The sequence below is a fragment of the Aspergillus aculeatinus genome (genome assembly GCF_003184765.1).
Source record: "Aspergillus aculeatinus CBS 121060 unplaced genomic scaffold BO66scaffold_34, whole genome shotgun sequence".
Classification (NCBI taxonomy): domain Eukaryota; kingdom Fungi; phylum Ascomycota; class Eurotiomycetes; order Eurotiales; family Aspergillaceae; genus Aspergillus; species Aspergillus aculeatinus.
Genome location: NW_020291503.1, coordinates 1 through 15,444, shown reverse-complemented (window position 1 = coordinate 15,444; position 15,444 = coordinate 1). Strand labels below are relative to the sequence as shown.

The 15,444-nt window shown below is 56.9% G+C and overlaps 9 protein-coding genes across 9 annotated transcripts; 6 read left to right on the top strand and 3 right to left on the bottom strand.

Moving 5' to 3' along the window:
- Positions 1-555: 555 nt before the first annotated feature.
- BO66DRAFT_326728 (NAD(P)-dependent alcohol dehydrogenase) lies at positions 556-1,848 on the top strand (the record flags this gene model as incomplete). Its single annotated transcript, XM_025643918.1, has 3 exons — positions 556-760; positions 853-1,637; positions 1,699-1,848. The coding sequence occupies 3 exons, from the start codon at positions 556-558 to the stop codon at positions 1,846-1,848; spliced, it is 1,140 nt and encodes a 379-aa protein (XP_025502248.1).
- Positions 1,849-2,681: 833 nt separating this feature from the next.
- BO66DRAFT_402881 (carbon-nitrogen hydrolase family protein) lies at positions 2,682-4,001 on the top strand (the record flags this gene model as incomplete). The annotated part of the gene is made up of 5 exons (XM_025648835.1): positions 2,682-2,829; positions 2,885-3,375; positions 3,462-3,674; positions 3,705-3,776; positions 3,831-4,001. The coding sequence occupies 5 exons, from the start codon at positions 2,682-2,684 to the stop codon at positions 3,999-4,001; spliced, it is 1,095 nt and encodes a 364-aa protein (XP_025502247.1).
- Positions 3,824-6,119, bottom strand: BO66DRAFT_125749 (Zn(II)2Cys6 transcription factor domain-containing protein). Its single transcript, XM_025641944.1, has 3 exons — positions 5,859-6,119; positions 4,144-5,804; positions 3,824-4,037 (listed from the first exon to the last, which is right to left on the bottom strand). The coding sequence occupies exons 1-2, from the start codon at positions 5,946-5,948 to the stop codon at positions 4,212-4,214; spliced, it is 1,683 nt and encodes a 560-aa protein (XP_025502246.1). The 5' UTR covers positions 5,949-6,119; the 3' UTR covers positions 3,824-4,037; positions 4,144-4,211.
- Positions 6,120-6,319: 200 nt separating this feature from the next.
- BO66DRAFT_352856 (FMN-binding negative transcriptional regulator) lies at positions 6,320-7,380 on the bottom strand. The gene has a single exon (XM_025644789.1). The coding sequence runs from the start codon at positions 7,314-7,316 to the stop codon at positions 6,537-6,539; it is 780 nt and encodes a 259-aa protein (XP_025502245.1). The 5' UTR covers positions 7,317-7,380; the 3' UTR covers positions 6,320-6,536.
- Positions 7,381-7,865: 485 nt separating this feature from the next.
- On the top strand, positions 7,866-8,762 carry BO66DRAFT_377325 (type 1 glutamine amidotransferase; the record flags this gene model as incomplete). The annotated part of the gene is made up of 3 exons (XM_025645744.1): positions 7,866-8,272; positions 8,348-8,422; positions 8,478-8,762. The coding sequence occupies exons 1-3, from the start codon at positions 7,904-7,906 to the stop codon at positions 8,760-8,762; spliced, it is 729 nt and encodes a 242-aa protein (XP_025502244.1). The 5' UTR covers positions 7,866-7,903.
- A 124-nt stretch (positions 8,763-8,886) lies between these two features.
- On the bottom strand, positions 8,887-9,706 carry BO66DRAFT_440037 (O-methyltransferase; the record flags this gene model as incomplete). The annotated part of the gene is made up of 2 exons (XM_025651212.1): positions 8,887-9,089; positions 9,166-9,706. The coding sequence occupies 2 exons, from the start codon at positions 9,704-9,706 to the stop codon at positions 8,887-8,889; spliced, it is 744 nt and encodes a 247-aa protein (XP_025502243.1).
- Positions 9,707-11,037: 1,331 nt separating this feature from the next.
- Positions 11,038-13,550, top strand: BO66DRAFT_440036 (putative C6 finger domain protein; the record flags this gene model as incomplete). Its single annotated transcript, XM_025651211.1, has 9 exons — positions 11,038-11,126; positions 11,195-11,469; positions 11,520-11,712; positions 11,763-12,300; positions 12,347-12,385; positions 12,437-12,487; positions 12,546-12,811; positions 12,869-13,443; positions 13,516-13,550. 9 exons carry the CDS (start codon positions 11,038-11,040, stop codon positions 13,548-13,550), a joined length of 2,061 nt encoding a protein of 686 aa, XP_025502242.1.
- A 324-nt stretch (positions 13,551-13,874) lies between these two features.
- Positions 13,875-14,795, top strand: BO66DRAFT_125696 (uncharacterized protein). Its single transcript, XM_025641943.1, has one exon. The coding sequence runs from the start codon at positions 14,102-14,104 to the stop codon at positions 14,612-14,614; it is 513 nt and encodes a 170-aa protein (XP_025502241.1). The 5' UTR covers positions 13,875-14,101; the 3' UTR covers positions 14,615-14,795.
- A 96-nt stretch (positions 14,796-14,891) lies between these two features.
- Positions 14,892-15,424, top strand: BO66DRAFT_455032 (uncharacterized protein; the record flags this gene model as incomplete). The annotated part of the gene is made up of 1 exon (XM_025652052.1): positions 14,892-15,424. A coding segment is annotated over exon 1 (440 nt), but the record flags the coding sequence as incomplete, so codon positions are not given.
- Positions 15,425-15,444: the final 20 nt, after the last annotated feature.

The window sequence follows — 15,444 nt, the reverse complement described above, 5'->3', positions numbered from 1 at the left end:
AATTGACGGTCTTTATCACGAAACATAGAATGCAAGTCAAGCTCTTAGAACACTATATTCATCCTGTTGTCAATTTGAACTACACAGTAGAGCCCTCGGAACGTAAAAGAGAAACTAGTTTATATAATCTCAGATCTGCCGGTGTTAATCCAACTCATGATTGGCATTCGCGGAAGAGCTTCACATCTTACTGTGTAGAGGAAGCGGTAGAGGCAACTTTAGAGCGGTGATAAACAGCTGCCACCAGCCCACATCTACGTTCTGTAGGCAGCTGGCTATGTACAACTGTACGAGACTACTAGTAATAAATTCACACCAGCCAATAAGATTGCCAAGCAAGTAGGGCATGCAAGGTTATCTCCGTGCAACCTCCGTGCAGAATCACGCGTCGGCGCCAACTGCGCGCACATGGGAGTGATACCCCGCTTTTCGCCCTCGATTCCTATTCTCACGGGTGAATCCAATCGACTACAGCCTACGAGAACACCTACCTCTTCCCCCCTACGAGTTACAATCACAGAGACTATAGCACAAGAGACATCCACCGAGAACAAGATGACCCTGCCCGAACCGATCACGACCGCCGCCCTCGTCCTCCACGAGCTCCACGGCCCCCTCGTCTGGGAAACCCTGCAGATCCCCTCGCTCGCGCCCGACGAGATCGCCGTCGACATCCACGCGACGGGCATCTGCCACACGGATCTGATGCTCATGAGCGGCGAACTACCCAGTCCCCAGCCGGGGGTCTTCGGGCACGAAGGTATCGATCCCCTCGTCCCTCTCCAGTCCCAATAAACCCCCCTTTCCCAGAATCCCCCAAACAACCCCCCCTCACCCATTAAACCCCACCAGGAGCAGGAACAATCCGCCAAACCGGCGCAGCCATCACGCACTTCCGCCCCGGTGACCACGTCCTCCTCTCCTTCGACTTCTGCACGCACTGCGCCAACTGCACCGCCAAGCACCCGGCCTACTGCGCCGCGTTCGCGCTGCTCAACACGGCGGGCCACCGCGCCGACGGCTCCTCACCTTTACAAACCGCAACCGGCGGAGCAGTCTACTCCAAGTTCTTCGGGCAGTCGTGCTTCAGCCGCGTCGCGGTTGTCGGTGGCCGCTGCGCGATTCCTGTTTCTTCGGGGTTGGATCTGAGGGTGCTGGCGCCGTTGGGGTGCGGGATGCAGACTGGGGCCGGGGCGGTGGTGAATGTCCTGCGACTGCGGGCTGGACAGAGCGTTGCGGTGTTTGGGACGGGGGCTGTGGGGTTAGCGGCTGTTATGGCTGCGAGGATTGTGGGCGTGGAGGTGATTGTTGCGGTGGATGTGAGAGAGGAGCGGTTGCGGGTGGCAAGGGAGCTCGGGGCGACACATACTGTTAACCCTGCTGCGCTGCAAGAGGGTAATGGGGTGGTTGGGGCGATCCAGGCGGTGACGGGTGGATTGGGAGTGCAGTTTGCCGTCGAGTGCTCGGGCGTGCCGGCGGTCGTGCCGCTGATGCTGGCGGCGCTGCGGGCGCGCGGGCGCGCGGTCTCGGTGGGCGCGGCGGCGATCACGGAGGAGGTGCGCTTCAATCTGTTTGCGCATCTGATGGGCGGGAAGGAGTATGTGGGTTGTATTGAGGGGGATGTCTATCCGCCAGAGGTATGTTGCTCTGTCTGAGTGAGGGGGAGCAAAATGAATAGTAGTGAGGCTGACGGTGTAGTTTGTGCCATGGCTGGTCGAGCGGTATGCCCACGGCGAATTCCCCGTCGATAAGCTGGTCAGGGTGTACAAGGTCCGGGATTATGAGGAGGCGTTTGCTGATGTTCGTGAGGGGAAGGTGATTAAGGCGGTGCTGGATTGGACGGAGTAAGCCTGTGTATCGCGAGGATGGCAATTTGCGTTGAGTCGAGTACAATCCCCAGCTGAAGGGTGAACGGTTGGCAGTGTGAGAGAGTTGATTCGGGGTTCTGCGCAGGTGGCATGATTCGGATGCCACCCACGGGATTTGATGATGATACGAGGGGAGGTCTGACAGACATGGCGGTGATTAGTGATTATGTATGTTGCTTCCACCTACTAAGATAGTCCTGTACAGTACTCCGCAGCTTACAGCCCAGCCCAGCCCAGCCCAGCCCTAAGTCCAGGAATAGCTTGCATATATCTACTTCCGTGAATTCCCGGCCGGGCACAACGGCCCCGTTGCCTCACTGCGGGCCGGGATTTGAGTCTAATCAGGTGAAGAACCCAGGAAACCCGCCGCAGTGGAGTCAAGTGCGGGGCCATCATCACTCTGCAGATCGTCACATCATTTTTAAAATCGAAGACTACTAATCATTCACCTTCGAGAACCCGTCGATGCGCCGCGCCCGACGGGCTTGTTTCATCCACCCATGCCCCACTGGCTTCTCCGCACTACCAAACCCCGGGTCATGGCACGATATCGCGACTGATACTGCGCTGCATACTCCCCACGTACGCTGCTGTCAGCAGAACCCGATTCCGTGTGAGCCGGATGGAGTGAGGATGGAGGACTTTGTTGAGATGAGTCGATCGGGGTGACGATACAGTGCCCTGCGAGGGTATAAGAAGGCCGTTGTGTCGCTGTCCATCTCCTCCATCACCAACAGAATCAAGCATTACAACCATCCAACAAACCCAGCAAAAGCATCACTGCTCTTCGCATCAACCTCTTCAACCATCACCATGGCCCCCGTTCTCAAGAAGTACAAGGCTGCCGCCGTCAACGCCGAGCCCGGCTGGTTCAACCTGGAGGAGTCGACTCGTCGGACCATCCACTGGATCAACGAGGCCGGCAAGGCAGGCTGCAAGTTCATCGCCTTCCCTGAGCTCTGTCCGTTCTCCCTCCTCCTTCCTCAACACCACAACCCACTAACCAACCACCCCAGGGATCCCCGGCTACCCCTACTGGATGTGGAAGGTGACCTACCAGGAGAGCCTGCCCCTGCTCAAGAAGTATCGGGAGAACAGTCTGGCGTCGGACTCGGAGGAGATGCGGCGGATCCGCGAGGCGGCGCGGGCCAACAAGATCTTCGTCTCGCTGGGCTACTCGGAGCTGGACCTGGCCAGCCTGTACACGACGCAGGTGATGATCTCGCCCGCGGGCGAGATCATCAACCACCGCCGCAAGATCCGCGCCACCCACGTCGAGCGCCTGGTCTTCGGCGACGGCACCGGCGACACCACCGAGTCGGTCATGCAGACCGAGATCGGCCGCCTCGGCCACCTCAACTGCTGGGAGAACATGAACCCCTTCATGAAGGCCTACGCCGCCTCGCTGGGCGAGCAGGTCCACGTCGCCGCCTGGCCCCTCTACCCCGGTCGCGAGACCCTCAAGTACCCCGACCCGGCCACCAACATCGCCGAGTCCAACTGTGATGTACGTCCCCCGCTCATTCTTCTCCTCTCCAGAAGATCATCCCCAAGTAAAAGTCAAAGGATATTCATACTGATCAGATGCCCCAGATCGTCACCCCCGCCTACGCCATCGAGACCGGCACCTACACCCTCGCCCCCTGGCAGACCATCACCGCCGAGGGCGTCAAGCTCAACACCCCCCCGGGCAAGGAGCTCGACGACCCCAAGATCTACAACGGCCACGGCCGCATCTTCGGCCCCGACGGCCAGAACCTCGTGCCCCACCCTAGCACCGACTTCGAGGGGCTTCTGTTCGTCGATGTACGTATCGTCTACCTGGTTTCCAAACAGAATTCCCAGACTAACCCAAAGGTTCAGATCGACCTCGACGAATGCCACCTGTCCAAGTCTCTTGCTGACTTCGTAAGTTTCGCTGCACTTGATTTGACATGGAGCGCAGGCTAATCGATTTGCTAGGGCGGCCACTACATGCGCCCCGATCTGATCCGCCTGCTGGTGGACACCAACCGCAAGGATCTGGTGGTGCGCGAGGACCGTATCAACGGTGGGGTCGAGTACACCCGCACCGTCGATCGGGTCGGATTGTCCACCCCGCTGGATGCCCCTGCCCCTGCTGAGGAGAACTAGAGGAGAGCTAAGCCGGCTTAGATGAAGCTCCCCACCCTGTATTATATTGATTAGAAATTGATTTCTGTTGTTCGTTCCATCGATCTGATTTTGAACATGGCTTTTTGTAATTGACCATTTTGACTGCAACGGGGCACCTCACATTAAACTCCACGTTCGCCGACAGACGCCTCAGGCAACGAGGCATCAGGACACAATACCTAATAAAACCTACCCCCCCAAAACGACACACTCCTCAAAAACAACCCCCATCCGTCGACAATACCCATGAAAAACAAGACAACTGATCGACTGACTATTATACGCCGTGACCTTGGGCGACCCTCCGCCATCGTCCACCGGCTGCGTCACGGCAAACACATCCCGCCCGACCGCCCTCTGCCGGTTGATCGCTTGCACCACGCTGAGGGTCTGGTACACAGGGAACGCGCCTTCCTCGGTCGGCTGCAAATCCAGTAGCCTCTGCAACCATTGCTCGATCGCCAACCCGGTCGACAGACTCCGACACCGTAGGATACCCGCCAGCAGCAGGCCAGTGAATCCGATGGTGTAGCTGTTGCGCGTGAGGGAGGTCTGCATGTCGGTTCCTTGGGCGATGCGGACGAGAGTCTGGACCCATACATCTTCCTCGTGGGGCTCGTTGTCAAGGAAGGTTGAGTGCGGGCTCTGCAGGAGGGCGAGAAAACTACTGCATTGCATGATGCGCGCTACGACGTGGTATGCGTAGTTCAGTGCTGCATCGTGAGAGGAGAAGTGGATGGTCGGGTTGCCTGTCGGGTCAATGGGGCCGTAGATGGGCTGCTCAGCGGGCGGGAGGTGCGCGAGCCACTCGTCTAGTGTGGCAGCCTGTTGGTGGAGACGCGAGATGCACGTCGCTGGATCTTCTTCGGTTCTCCGTGGCTTTATCTGACCCCGAGAGTACTGAAACGCAGCATTGAAGTTCAGGCGATGGGACTCACACAGGATGCTCAACGCCAGGACCCGGCGCCCGTGGGGAGTGTGTGGTAGATTCTTAACCAGCGAGACGGGCAAAGGGATGGACGGCAACTGCTGATGGATCTCCACCGAGCTGAAGTAGGCGCGAGCCCACCAGACCACGTACCGGATTTGCATCCACGAGGTGAGGAGCGATCTGATGGTTGGGTCTGCGACGCCCTGTCGCCACTCCAGGAGATTCATGATCCCCTGCACGTGGCAGCAGAAGCCCTTGAAGTTACCCATGGCTGATTCGAGGTGCGCGAACAATACCAGCGTCGTGAGAATGACTGTGTTATTGTGATGAAAATCGGCCAACGTCAGGGCGGCGAGTCTCCTGATCGCGGAGGAGTAATACAGATGACTCGCGGTCTGGTGGGTTAGGCTCGGACTCCACGGGCCCATCAATGCTGTCGCTGATACTTTGCGCTCGCCGCGAAGACGGCTGATATTGCAGGATGACAGAGCAAGCACCGCGTCTCTGATGATCGGCATGTCGGGGATCAGGAGTGTGCTAGAGTGGAAGACGGGGTGTAAGGCTGGTAGACAGCGGTCCTCCCAATAGGTGGTGTAGAAGACATCCCGCTCCGTCGTCTGCAGGGATTTGACCAGACTGTTGGTTCCGATCCGGAGCCTCTGCTCGTTTTGGATGCTGGACGCCTGGTCACCAGCCAGCTCTTGTGCTGTCGCATTGGACGGGGCTCCATCCTGGGACGGGGATCTCGAACTCTGGCCGGTCAGGATCTGGAATCTAAGTCCGGGTTTCAAATATTCACATCCCTTCCCCAATCGTACGCAGGTCCCACATGCTGGCTTCTGCTCATCACACTGGATTCTCGATTAGTGCTGTCATTGGGAACGGTGATGCTATGGCAAATCAACCTTGGTCCTGCGCTTGCGACAGCTAGTACAGCCATCGCGCGAGCGTATGATATCGGTTTTCTTTGGTCTAGGCGGTGCAGGCTTGTACATGGGTCATCTGCAAGACCTTATCTCGATGATGCGATGAATCTGTGAAAGTGCGATGCTGACGGGTGACGGAGTCAAAGTGCGTTGTCAGAAGTGGCAACGACCAATCACGTGGCTTCCAAATGTGCTCAACCGAGCCGTACCGCAGCCGATTGAAGCTAAGCCTAATCTGGCAGCCATAGTTCTAGCCCGCGAGTCACCATGATCCAGCACTGGACACATAGGCGGCTCGAGACTGTTTTCGCAAAGCATATTCCAATGCGTATTGCATATTAATCCCTCCTATCTTTCAGCTTTAAAGCAACCTAGTTCTAATCACTGGAGGAATATACCGTTCCGGGGGAGAACCCCCGGACCCCCCTTTCTTTCAGCTTCCCAGTAAAGCTCATGTGTAGTGAGCATCGAAAATGTGGCGTGTTACTCCCAGAGATTGGGCCTGAGATTGAGATGAGTACCTATGAACTGGTACGGCAAAGCTTTCCATACATCCAAACCACACATAGTACGCAAAACATGGCGCCAACCCTAACTCTATAAGTAGACAATACAAACAATAACGCAAACTCCAGATACCCCAAGAATCCCACAAAACTACAACCCCTTCACCCTATCAACCATCTCCCCCCTCTCGCGCACCAACTCCGAAACCGCCCTGCCCGTCTCGCCCCCCAACTCCGCAAACCCCCGGACCACCCCCTCGCGATCCCCCTTCCGCATCTCCTGACTCATCTTCACCTTCCCCTCCACTTTGCAGATCTCAATTTCCACCCCCACGATATTCCGCTGCATGAGCTCAATATACCGCTCGGGCGCATCCTCGACCGTCCACGGGCCCGCCCGGCCCCCTTCCCCGGTAAACCCCATGATGCCCCGCTCGCACCGCTCCGACAGATCCCGCATCTGCTTCGCCAGGAACGCGCCCGTGTCCGCGCGCCGGGAGTCGTAGTACACCGAGAGCTTCCCGTAGACCTGCACGGCGGCGTAGTTCCAGGTGGGCACGACCTTGCCGGTGTCCGGTTTGGTCTGGGTGTAGAATTTCGGGGTCACGTAGTGGTGGTGGCTGCCTGTGAAGACGACGAGGACTTCTTGGGCGTGGGTGAGGATCTCCGGGGCACTGTTGTTGGTGTCGGTGTCCTTGGTGGCGGTTTCGAGGAGCGCCTTGACTTGCGGGTTCTGCTTGGCGATGTGCGCGCGGAGGCGGGCGGGTTCGTTCTGCGATGGGGGGTCGAGGACGAAGGGGACGTGCGTGCATTGCAGGAAGTCGTGCACCGAGGAGGGGATGCCGGTGATGAGGAGGCCGAGGGGATTGTCGTGGATGAATTGGAGGAGGGCCTCCGTGTCGGTTTCGGCGTGGACGCTGGGGATGAACATGTTGGCTGTCGTGAGGGTAGTTTGTTCTGGTGAGTGACGCGAGAAAGATCTGAGATCAATGCTGGGGCCAGGAGACGTGTTCTCCTTTATATGATGTTTTATCAACACCCTACTCTCCCCGATGCTGACACAGAGAATATGAGAAATTGGAGATGTTAGGTCTCGTGCACCCGATCGGGTAAATTGTGGGGGCCCTACCCACGTTAGCATCGTTCTCGCTCACCCGATTGGGTTTAGCGTCACGCAAGCCCTGGAGACTTCCCCGCCGCCATAGATGGAGCGAGTAATCGAATATGGGTGTCCGCGGAGTTGGTCACCATTCTTTACAACGGGAAATGAGTCACGGGAGATAGGCTCTTGAAAAGCTCTCTCAGGCCGAAAGCTGACGTACAGAGACCATCACGCACGAACCGCTCTAACCGTAAACGGTGCGCAGGTGCGATGGTGCCCCAACAAGCAGAAAATCTGTATATCAGAAGAACCATGTAGAAGCCAGCACACAGCTATATAATCTGTGCCAAATTCTTGTTCAGTAACCTCGTACGGTACCCCATCCTTCATCCAGACCGAATCAAACAAACTACAAAATGAGCACCCCAAGTCCCCTCCGCATCGCCATCCTCATCAACACACCCCCCGACACCGACTTCTGGCACGACGTGCACAAATGCTACCAGAATTCCTTCCTTGCCGTCGCGCCGACCGCCCAGATTGACATGTACGACCCGGTCTTCGAGCGCCGCTTCCCGCGCCCCGGGGATTACGACCTGGTCGTCCTGACGGGGGGCAAAGCGGACGCGTCCTCCTCCGAGCCGTGGGTGCTGGGGGTGTTGGAGTTTCTGCGAGCCGCAGCGAAGGAGGCACCCCGGACAAAGATCTTGGGGATCTGCTGGGGTCATCAGGCCATCTCGCGGGCGTTTGGGGGTGTCGTGCGCGCTGTGCCTTCGGGGCCGATTGTATGTATACATACACCCCTTGGCTCTTGACTATGGCTGGGAAGTGAGGGCTGATAATCTGTGGTATATGAGCAGGCTGGACTGGAAGATGTGCAATTAACGGAGGCGGGAAGGAGGTTCTTCGCGTGTGACGAGAACACTACTAGCTACGTATGTTGCCTGTGCACTTTTCGTTCAACTCGAGCCCAACTGATCAGCCTGGCAGCGGTTACCCGAGTTCCACGTGCGGGAGGTGGCCCAGCCCGGCGACGGGTTCATTCACCTCGCGGAGAACCATGAGATGTTTGTGAACCAGCAGAACACGGTGCTTTCATTCCAGTCGCACCCGGAGATTGGGGCCGAGATGGCGAAGAAGCTGTTGTTGGAGGAGGATGATGTGTACAACGGGGGACTCGGGCAGCAGGAGCTGGAGGCGCATCTGGCTCGTTTGGATCGGCCGACGGATGGATTGACGGTGTTGAAGCGGGTTGTTGAGTGGGTGAGGGAGTAGCGGAGAGGGCTTCTGACTATTTTGTGTGAGGGTTTGACCCTTTCTTCATTGCAGCATCTCTCGCACCGTAAGAATACACCAAGCTAGATTCCACCAACATTACTCCGATGTAGCAATCAACAGATCACGGCGAATAGACACTCATCTCGAACCCCCCCGTAAACGGCAAGGTGACATTCCTGAACCCATTGACCGGATCCCGCAAAAACGCCAAAAGATCCTTATACCCCTCCGCCGCGGAGATCGTATTATCCGTCAACACCACCGCCCCGCGCCGCAACCGAGGCAGAACCGTCTTGAGCGTGGGGAGCGCCAGCGCACACCATACTGTATAGTACATCTAACATTAGCCACAATCCATAAGGCGCAACCCCTCCCCCCAACCAACCAGACAGGAACTCACTATCCAAAAGCAACACATCCACCTCCGGTACCCCCTCCTGCAGGGTGACCAGCAGATCGCCCTCCCGCAGATCAATCACCCTCTGCACCTCCGGCCCGCACTGCGCCCAGTACCCGCGCGCGATCGCCGCTTTGCTCGTCTCCTTCTCGGTGGCGATCACCGTGCCGGGCTTGCCCGTGCGGGCGGCGGTCTTGGCCACGGCGAGGGCCAGGTAGATCGTGCTCACGCCGAAGCTGGTGCCCGCCTCGACGACGGTGGTGGCGCCCATTGCGGTGAGGAGCTGGTACACGAACTGGCATTTGTCCTCGTCCAGGGCGATGAACTTGTCGAGCATGAGGCGGTCAAACTCGGCTTGAGTTCGGGTTTTGTTCGAGGAGCTTGCGGCATGATCGGGGTCGAGAGTGTCCAGAATGTCGGAGGAGACGACCTTGCCTGTCTCCTTCTTGGAGATGGCCGCTTCTTGGTCGAGGGACTTTTTGTGGAGGGTGGTCAGGAGCTGGAGGATGTGGGGTGGGGCGTCGACGGGGTTTGGGGAGGACATTTTGCAGATAGGTTGCTGTTCGGTGATGCAGGTAAATTTTAGTCTAATAGGATCGAAGGGATGATGAGGAGGGTTGTTGTTATGATGGGAGCTTGTTGGTGTTATAGTAGTTTGCGTTTGGGGATTTGGGGTTCGGCAAAAGGCACGGAAATGACGGGACTGAGGGGGTGGGGTTTCTTGGCGTTTGGGGTCAGGTTGACTCAACCTTCCGTAGCAGCACTAGACATCGCTTGTTGACTACTCGCGCGGAGATCGTTCTCGCAAGGCCGTAGGAAAGATCAGATCATAGAGGTAAGTCTCGGGATGTGAGGTCGTAACTTTCACTATTAAAATCGCCTTTGGTTCTTATGAGTATGAAATAAAAGGCCATTCTTTCATACGTCTTTGCTAGAAATCTCACCTCTCAATTGACCGCCCATGAGAGGTGGTTTGTCCCGTAACTGTGAACAAGTATGACAACTGCTTACACCCACTTTTTACCCAGGCTTTTGACCCACAAGTGAAAGCTGATCAAATGGGTGATAGTAGCGTTCGAATGGCCAGGAGCCACGACTAAACATCTCGAAATCATCAATGTTAATGTATAGCAAGTTCGGGGTAATCATCGCCCTCGCTAAGTCGCTGCCTGAGGCACAAGATCGTAACGGGCGCATCCGGACCGGGACTCAACGAAAATGTTAAGAGTTTTGCGTCGTCTGCCGCGGAGATATCATGGAACTTTAGAAGTAGATCCCGGAGTTGACAAAGCTTGATTGGCTTGGTCTGGGTCTACTCAGTCCAATGCCTTTCTTACACAAATCTGCCCACCCCATCATCTGCTCAGATATTTATTCCCTTACCTTGTCCGACGCAGCAAGTGTGACCATGACGGTGTATCAACCTGCTTTCTCGAAGGAATAAGGAACCGTGCCGCGTCAGTGGCACCCAATAATCCATGCAAGCAACGGGTTTCCGTACCATCTCCTCGGGATTTGCTCGTGCCCCACCTCAACCACTTACATCCAATCACCATCCCAAATTCTCCGATCATACCACCAGCGATCTCGGTAAGGATCCCGGGAATCTCAGAATTCTTGCAGGTTCCAGTTATTGCGGGCCCCGCGTGGCACGCAAGTTCAAACCCCGAGCTAGAGCCACCGCCCCGTCTCACCCTCCTCGTCCGGGATTTGGTGCACTGGCCATGCGGGATCTTGCTCTATGCTCCGGGGAATGGTTATATCCCAATCCTTGCCCTTAGTCATGGCTTCCCTCGGTCTCAATTTCGCCTGCTGCTTGTCGCAACACCTGAGGACGATTTGCGCATGAACGAATACCATCGACCACTACCCAAAATGGATAATCCCAAGACAATACCAGACACGACTCGTCCGGGACATCGGAAATTCAGTAAGCCGCCAGTCAAGGTCGCTTGCCTCGCTTGGTATGCCCCTTACTCATAAACACACTCTCTGTAACCGAGAGAGGCGGATTACTGATGCTATCGCAAAGTCGCACCCTTCGTATCCGCTGCGACGGACTCGAAAAATGCGGCAACTGTGTCGCCAGAGAGACACCATGCTCCTATGTGCCCAGTAAGCGCGGGGGACCACGGATTCGGAAGCGGAAGCGGCCGTTGACACCAGTGTCCGGGTCCATGGATACGTCGCTGAACTCGATGTCGAACGACGAGGTAGAGGTGGATGGGCTGGGTTTCGGATTACCAGGGTCAAGTTCGGGGTCGGGACCGTCGTCGCAGATCTCGCTGCCGCAGGAGGAAGATGAGGGTACGTATGTGGATGTGTAGTGGTGTAGGTGTGTAGGCTAACAGGAGTAGTCTGGCTGGACCAGCTCTTCACACTGGGTGCTCCAGGAGCAGGACTTCGAAGTATCGAGAGCTCAGTGTCAGAGATTGAGCAAATATTCGATGAGATTTTCGCGGAGGACAGCGTGCGGATACCGTCTGAGGTAGAGGAGGAGCCCGCTGTGGAGCCGGACCTCCTGCAGACGTATGCGTCGGATGATGATATGTATGTGCCATTCCTAAGGTGTGGTGGAGGCGAGCTGACGAGAAGACTAGACTGGACGCATATTACGTCTTCATTCATCTTTACTGCCCCCTTCTCCCTCCGCCTGAGCGCCTCCCCGTGCGCAACAAACCCGTCTACGGCCCCGCGACCTACCGACCGTCCAGCCCGTTGGCGCTTGCAGTGTGCGCCATTCTAGCCTTGATACCTCATCCGGAGGTGCGACAACCCTCGAAGCCCGAATGCGTCAAGCTCCGACGAGAAATGGCACATTCCTATGCGCAATCGGCCTTGGAAGCCGTGGAGGCAGATCTGGAACTGCTGGATTCGGCGTCGGATCCGTCGCGCGCGCTGTCGGAGGGGGTGGCGCAGTGCACACGCGAGCCGTTTCACGTGAATGTGCCGGTTGGGCTGGAGGCGGTGCTGGCATTGGTGTTGCTGAGTAGCTATGAGTATGCGCAGCGGGGGAATATCCAGAAGATGTGCAATCGGGCGGGACAAGCTTTGACGGCGGCGATGAGTGTATCGTTGCATGAGACAGTGGAGGAGGATGGCTTTGCGGAGGCCAGACGGAGAGCGTGGTGGATGACAGTATGTTTCTTTCTTGCGGAGTGGAGATGTGTGCTAATGAGTACAGTATATGACGGTGTGTCAGGGATCGATTGTGAGCGGGATGGTACGTGTCACTCGCATTCTGGGCTGGCCTATTGCTGACGGACCATATTAGCCTCCTGTGATCAACTTGTACGACCCTCGCTTTGTGACCCCATACCCGAAGGTAAGTATTCTCCCGGAGAAGTCCTCTCAGAGTGTTGAACTTCAAACTAACAGCTCAGGGCTGGAAACTCCTCATTGAAGCCCAACAGACGATCCTCGAAGCCACAACCTTCGTCCACGACCTCAACCTCACCATCAAATCGCAGTACAACGCTCCATGGATCTCGAAGCGTATGATGGACCTCGACAGTCAGATCACCTACCTTTTACATCCGTGTCGGGCGTCATCTCCCTCGATACCGCGGTTTCCACCCACCCCCACCGACTCACCCGAGATAATAGCACTACAGAGCATGAAGTACATCGCCGAGATCAAGCTCCACAGGTGATACCCTTTCCCCAACCTCACTACACCCTCACCCAGTATCCTAACACAGAGTAGCGCCCGGATCAAGACGCACCGCTTCTGCGCCTTCCAAGACGCCGCGATCTTCCGCCGGCGCCACTGCGACCTCCACGCGACGACCCCCTCATCCGCAACGTCAGCACCAAGCTGCTGCAGCATGCCAGCCCCCCAACCCTCGAGCCAAACTCCAAACCAGTCGCGGAACTCGCGTATATCCTTCCCCTTCTCCAGTCACGCCTCCTCGAAGATCTGCCTCCACGCCGCCCTCAACATCACCAATCTCCTCGACAACCTCCCGTACCCGAACCCGACCAACGAGATCCCGCTCACGCGGCCGCCATACCTCGCCAGGCATTCGCGGGTAGAGATCCCCCGGACGATGCCGTCGTTCGCCTGCTGCGCAATGCAGGCGAGTTATGCGATGATGATGTTGGGAATGAAGGCGCGGGGGAGTGTCAGCTCGAACAGCAACGGTGGCACCGGCGGTGGGGGCAGCGGGAGTGGCCGGTCGTTGGACGGATTCGTGGAGGAGCTGCGGCAGAGTCTGCGCGGGGTGTGGAAGGTTCTGGGGAATTATGCGACTGCGTTTGAGGCGGTGGGAGGGATGAGAGGTATGCTTCCTTCAGTTGTGTCTTGTGATCTCCGTGGGTTTGGGTAAGGATACTGACTTGTGTGCGTTGTAGATGAGATTGGACTGTCGATGGGGTGGCTGGAGTAGGTTGATACTCTGGCGGCTTTTGACAGATGGTGGATAAAGATGGAGATGTGTCCTTGCAGATCTGGGAGGTCTAGTGGAGATCTTCTTACATGGCATTCACTCGATACGAGAGCATTTACTGACCTTCACCTGGCGGAAGTTGAAAGAGTTGCTTTCAGTGCCCATGGTCGAGTCAGGACGGTCCCAAGGCGGAAGGCGCGACGGTGAACAACAAGAGGGGAATACCGGCAACTGCCGGTGCCTGCTCCCTGCCCATGTGAAGCAACACACCCAAACAACCGCGAGCTATTCACAGACTTGCTCTAGCCTTTCAATCCGAGTTGATACCTGGCCGACCTCACAATCCTTATACAGTGAATAGGCATCGGAGCTCATCCTTAGCGTTCAGCTTGCACACATATTTAAGCATCACTTCTTATCCTGTTCTCGACCACACCCTCAGAAGAAAGCATCTTTCAAGATAACAAGCTCTCTCCTCAACAAATCAAACTTTCCTCAGCAACTATCAACCATCAACAACCATCAAAAATACCTACTCGCCAGTATCCACCATGGCGCAAGCAACTACTCCGGAAATCGACATCAAACTCGAAACTCCACCCTACTCGCAGCAAGACTACTTCCACCAGCTGCCCGACCACCAGCAGCTGAATCCACTGCCGCAGGAGGAGCAGCAGCAGCATCAGCCCATCCCGTCCGCAGCGCTCGACCCACTTCTTCTTGGCCCGGCCGCGCAGCCGCTCAGCCCGCCGGCTCCGAAACCCCACCGCGTCCCGCTGAGCTACTGCCAGTTCCACGACCGGGTCCGCTGCACCGTCACCACCGACGGCAAACGCTGCAATCGGCAGTTCGATAATGAGCGCAACCTGCAGGCGCACCATCGCAGTCTGCATGATAAACTGCTGGAGCCGTGCCCTTTCTGCGGACAGCGGTTCTACGGGCAATTCTCCTGGGGGTTGCACATGGAGAAAGCACATGGAGTCTTTGTGGCGGGCTGCAAGGTTGAGGAGGGCGACGAAGTGAAGATCATACAGTTAGAAGGGGTTGAGGGAGTCCTTCAGTAGGAGGGTTGGAGGTATCTCATGGCGGAGGTTTTCTCCGGTAAAGGAGGGATTGATACCTGGTGTATGATGCATTCAGGATCAGTAGATAGATCCATAGCCTGCAGAGGAAGTTCTCTGCGGAAGACGAATATTGCTATCCGATGTACTCGAACAATGACAAAACATGATATCGTGTCAAAGAGGAGATGGAGATACCATCTATCTATCACCACGCCAATGGGACCGGGCCAGTGGAACCGGGCCTGTCTTTGTATGTAGCCTCAAAGCTCTCTTTATCCGTTTATATAGCAAGATGAATATAAAAATGTCTGCATGACACAATCAATTCCAACATTCAAACCCCCAAACAAACTGCTGGTACTGTAGAATCATGGCCTCTCAGTCAACCGCACCAAACCGCACCTCGCCACCGAGCGAGGAGCAGGCAACTGCTACAGCCCCGGCTACAGCCAGCGCTATAGCCCCGCTGACAGCCTCAGCAACACCAACAGCCGCTGTCAACCCCATGGCCTTCACCCCCGTGAGCCGCCCATCCACCCCGCCATCCCAAATCCTGCCCAGCAACCCACCCACCCCCGCCGCCCCGGCCCGTCCCCGGTACAGACTCCCCCGAACCCTCCCGGGCCAGCCTTACCCAGCCCCCTCAACCCTCACCCAGATGCTCCCGCCAGCCCTCACCCAAACCCTCTCCCACCCCGTTAACCCCCAAGCCCCCGGAACCCCAGCAACCCCAGCAACCCCAGCAACCCCAGCAACCCCAGCAACCCCAGCAACCCCAGCAACCCCAGCAACCCCTGAAACCCCGACATCGTCACCACCCACCCGCCGCG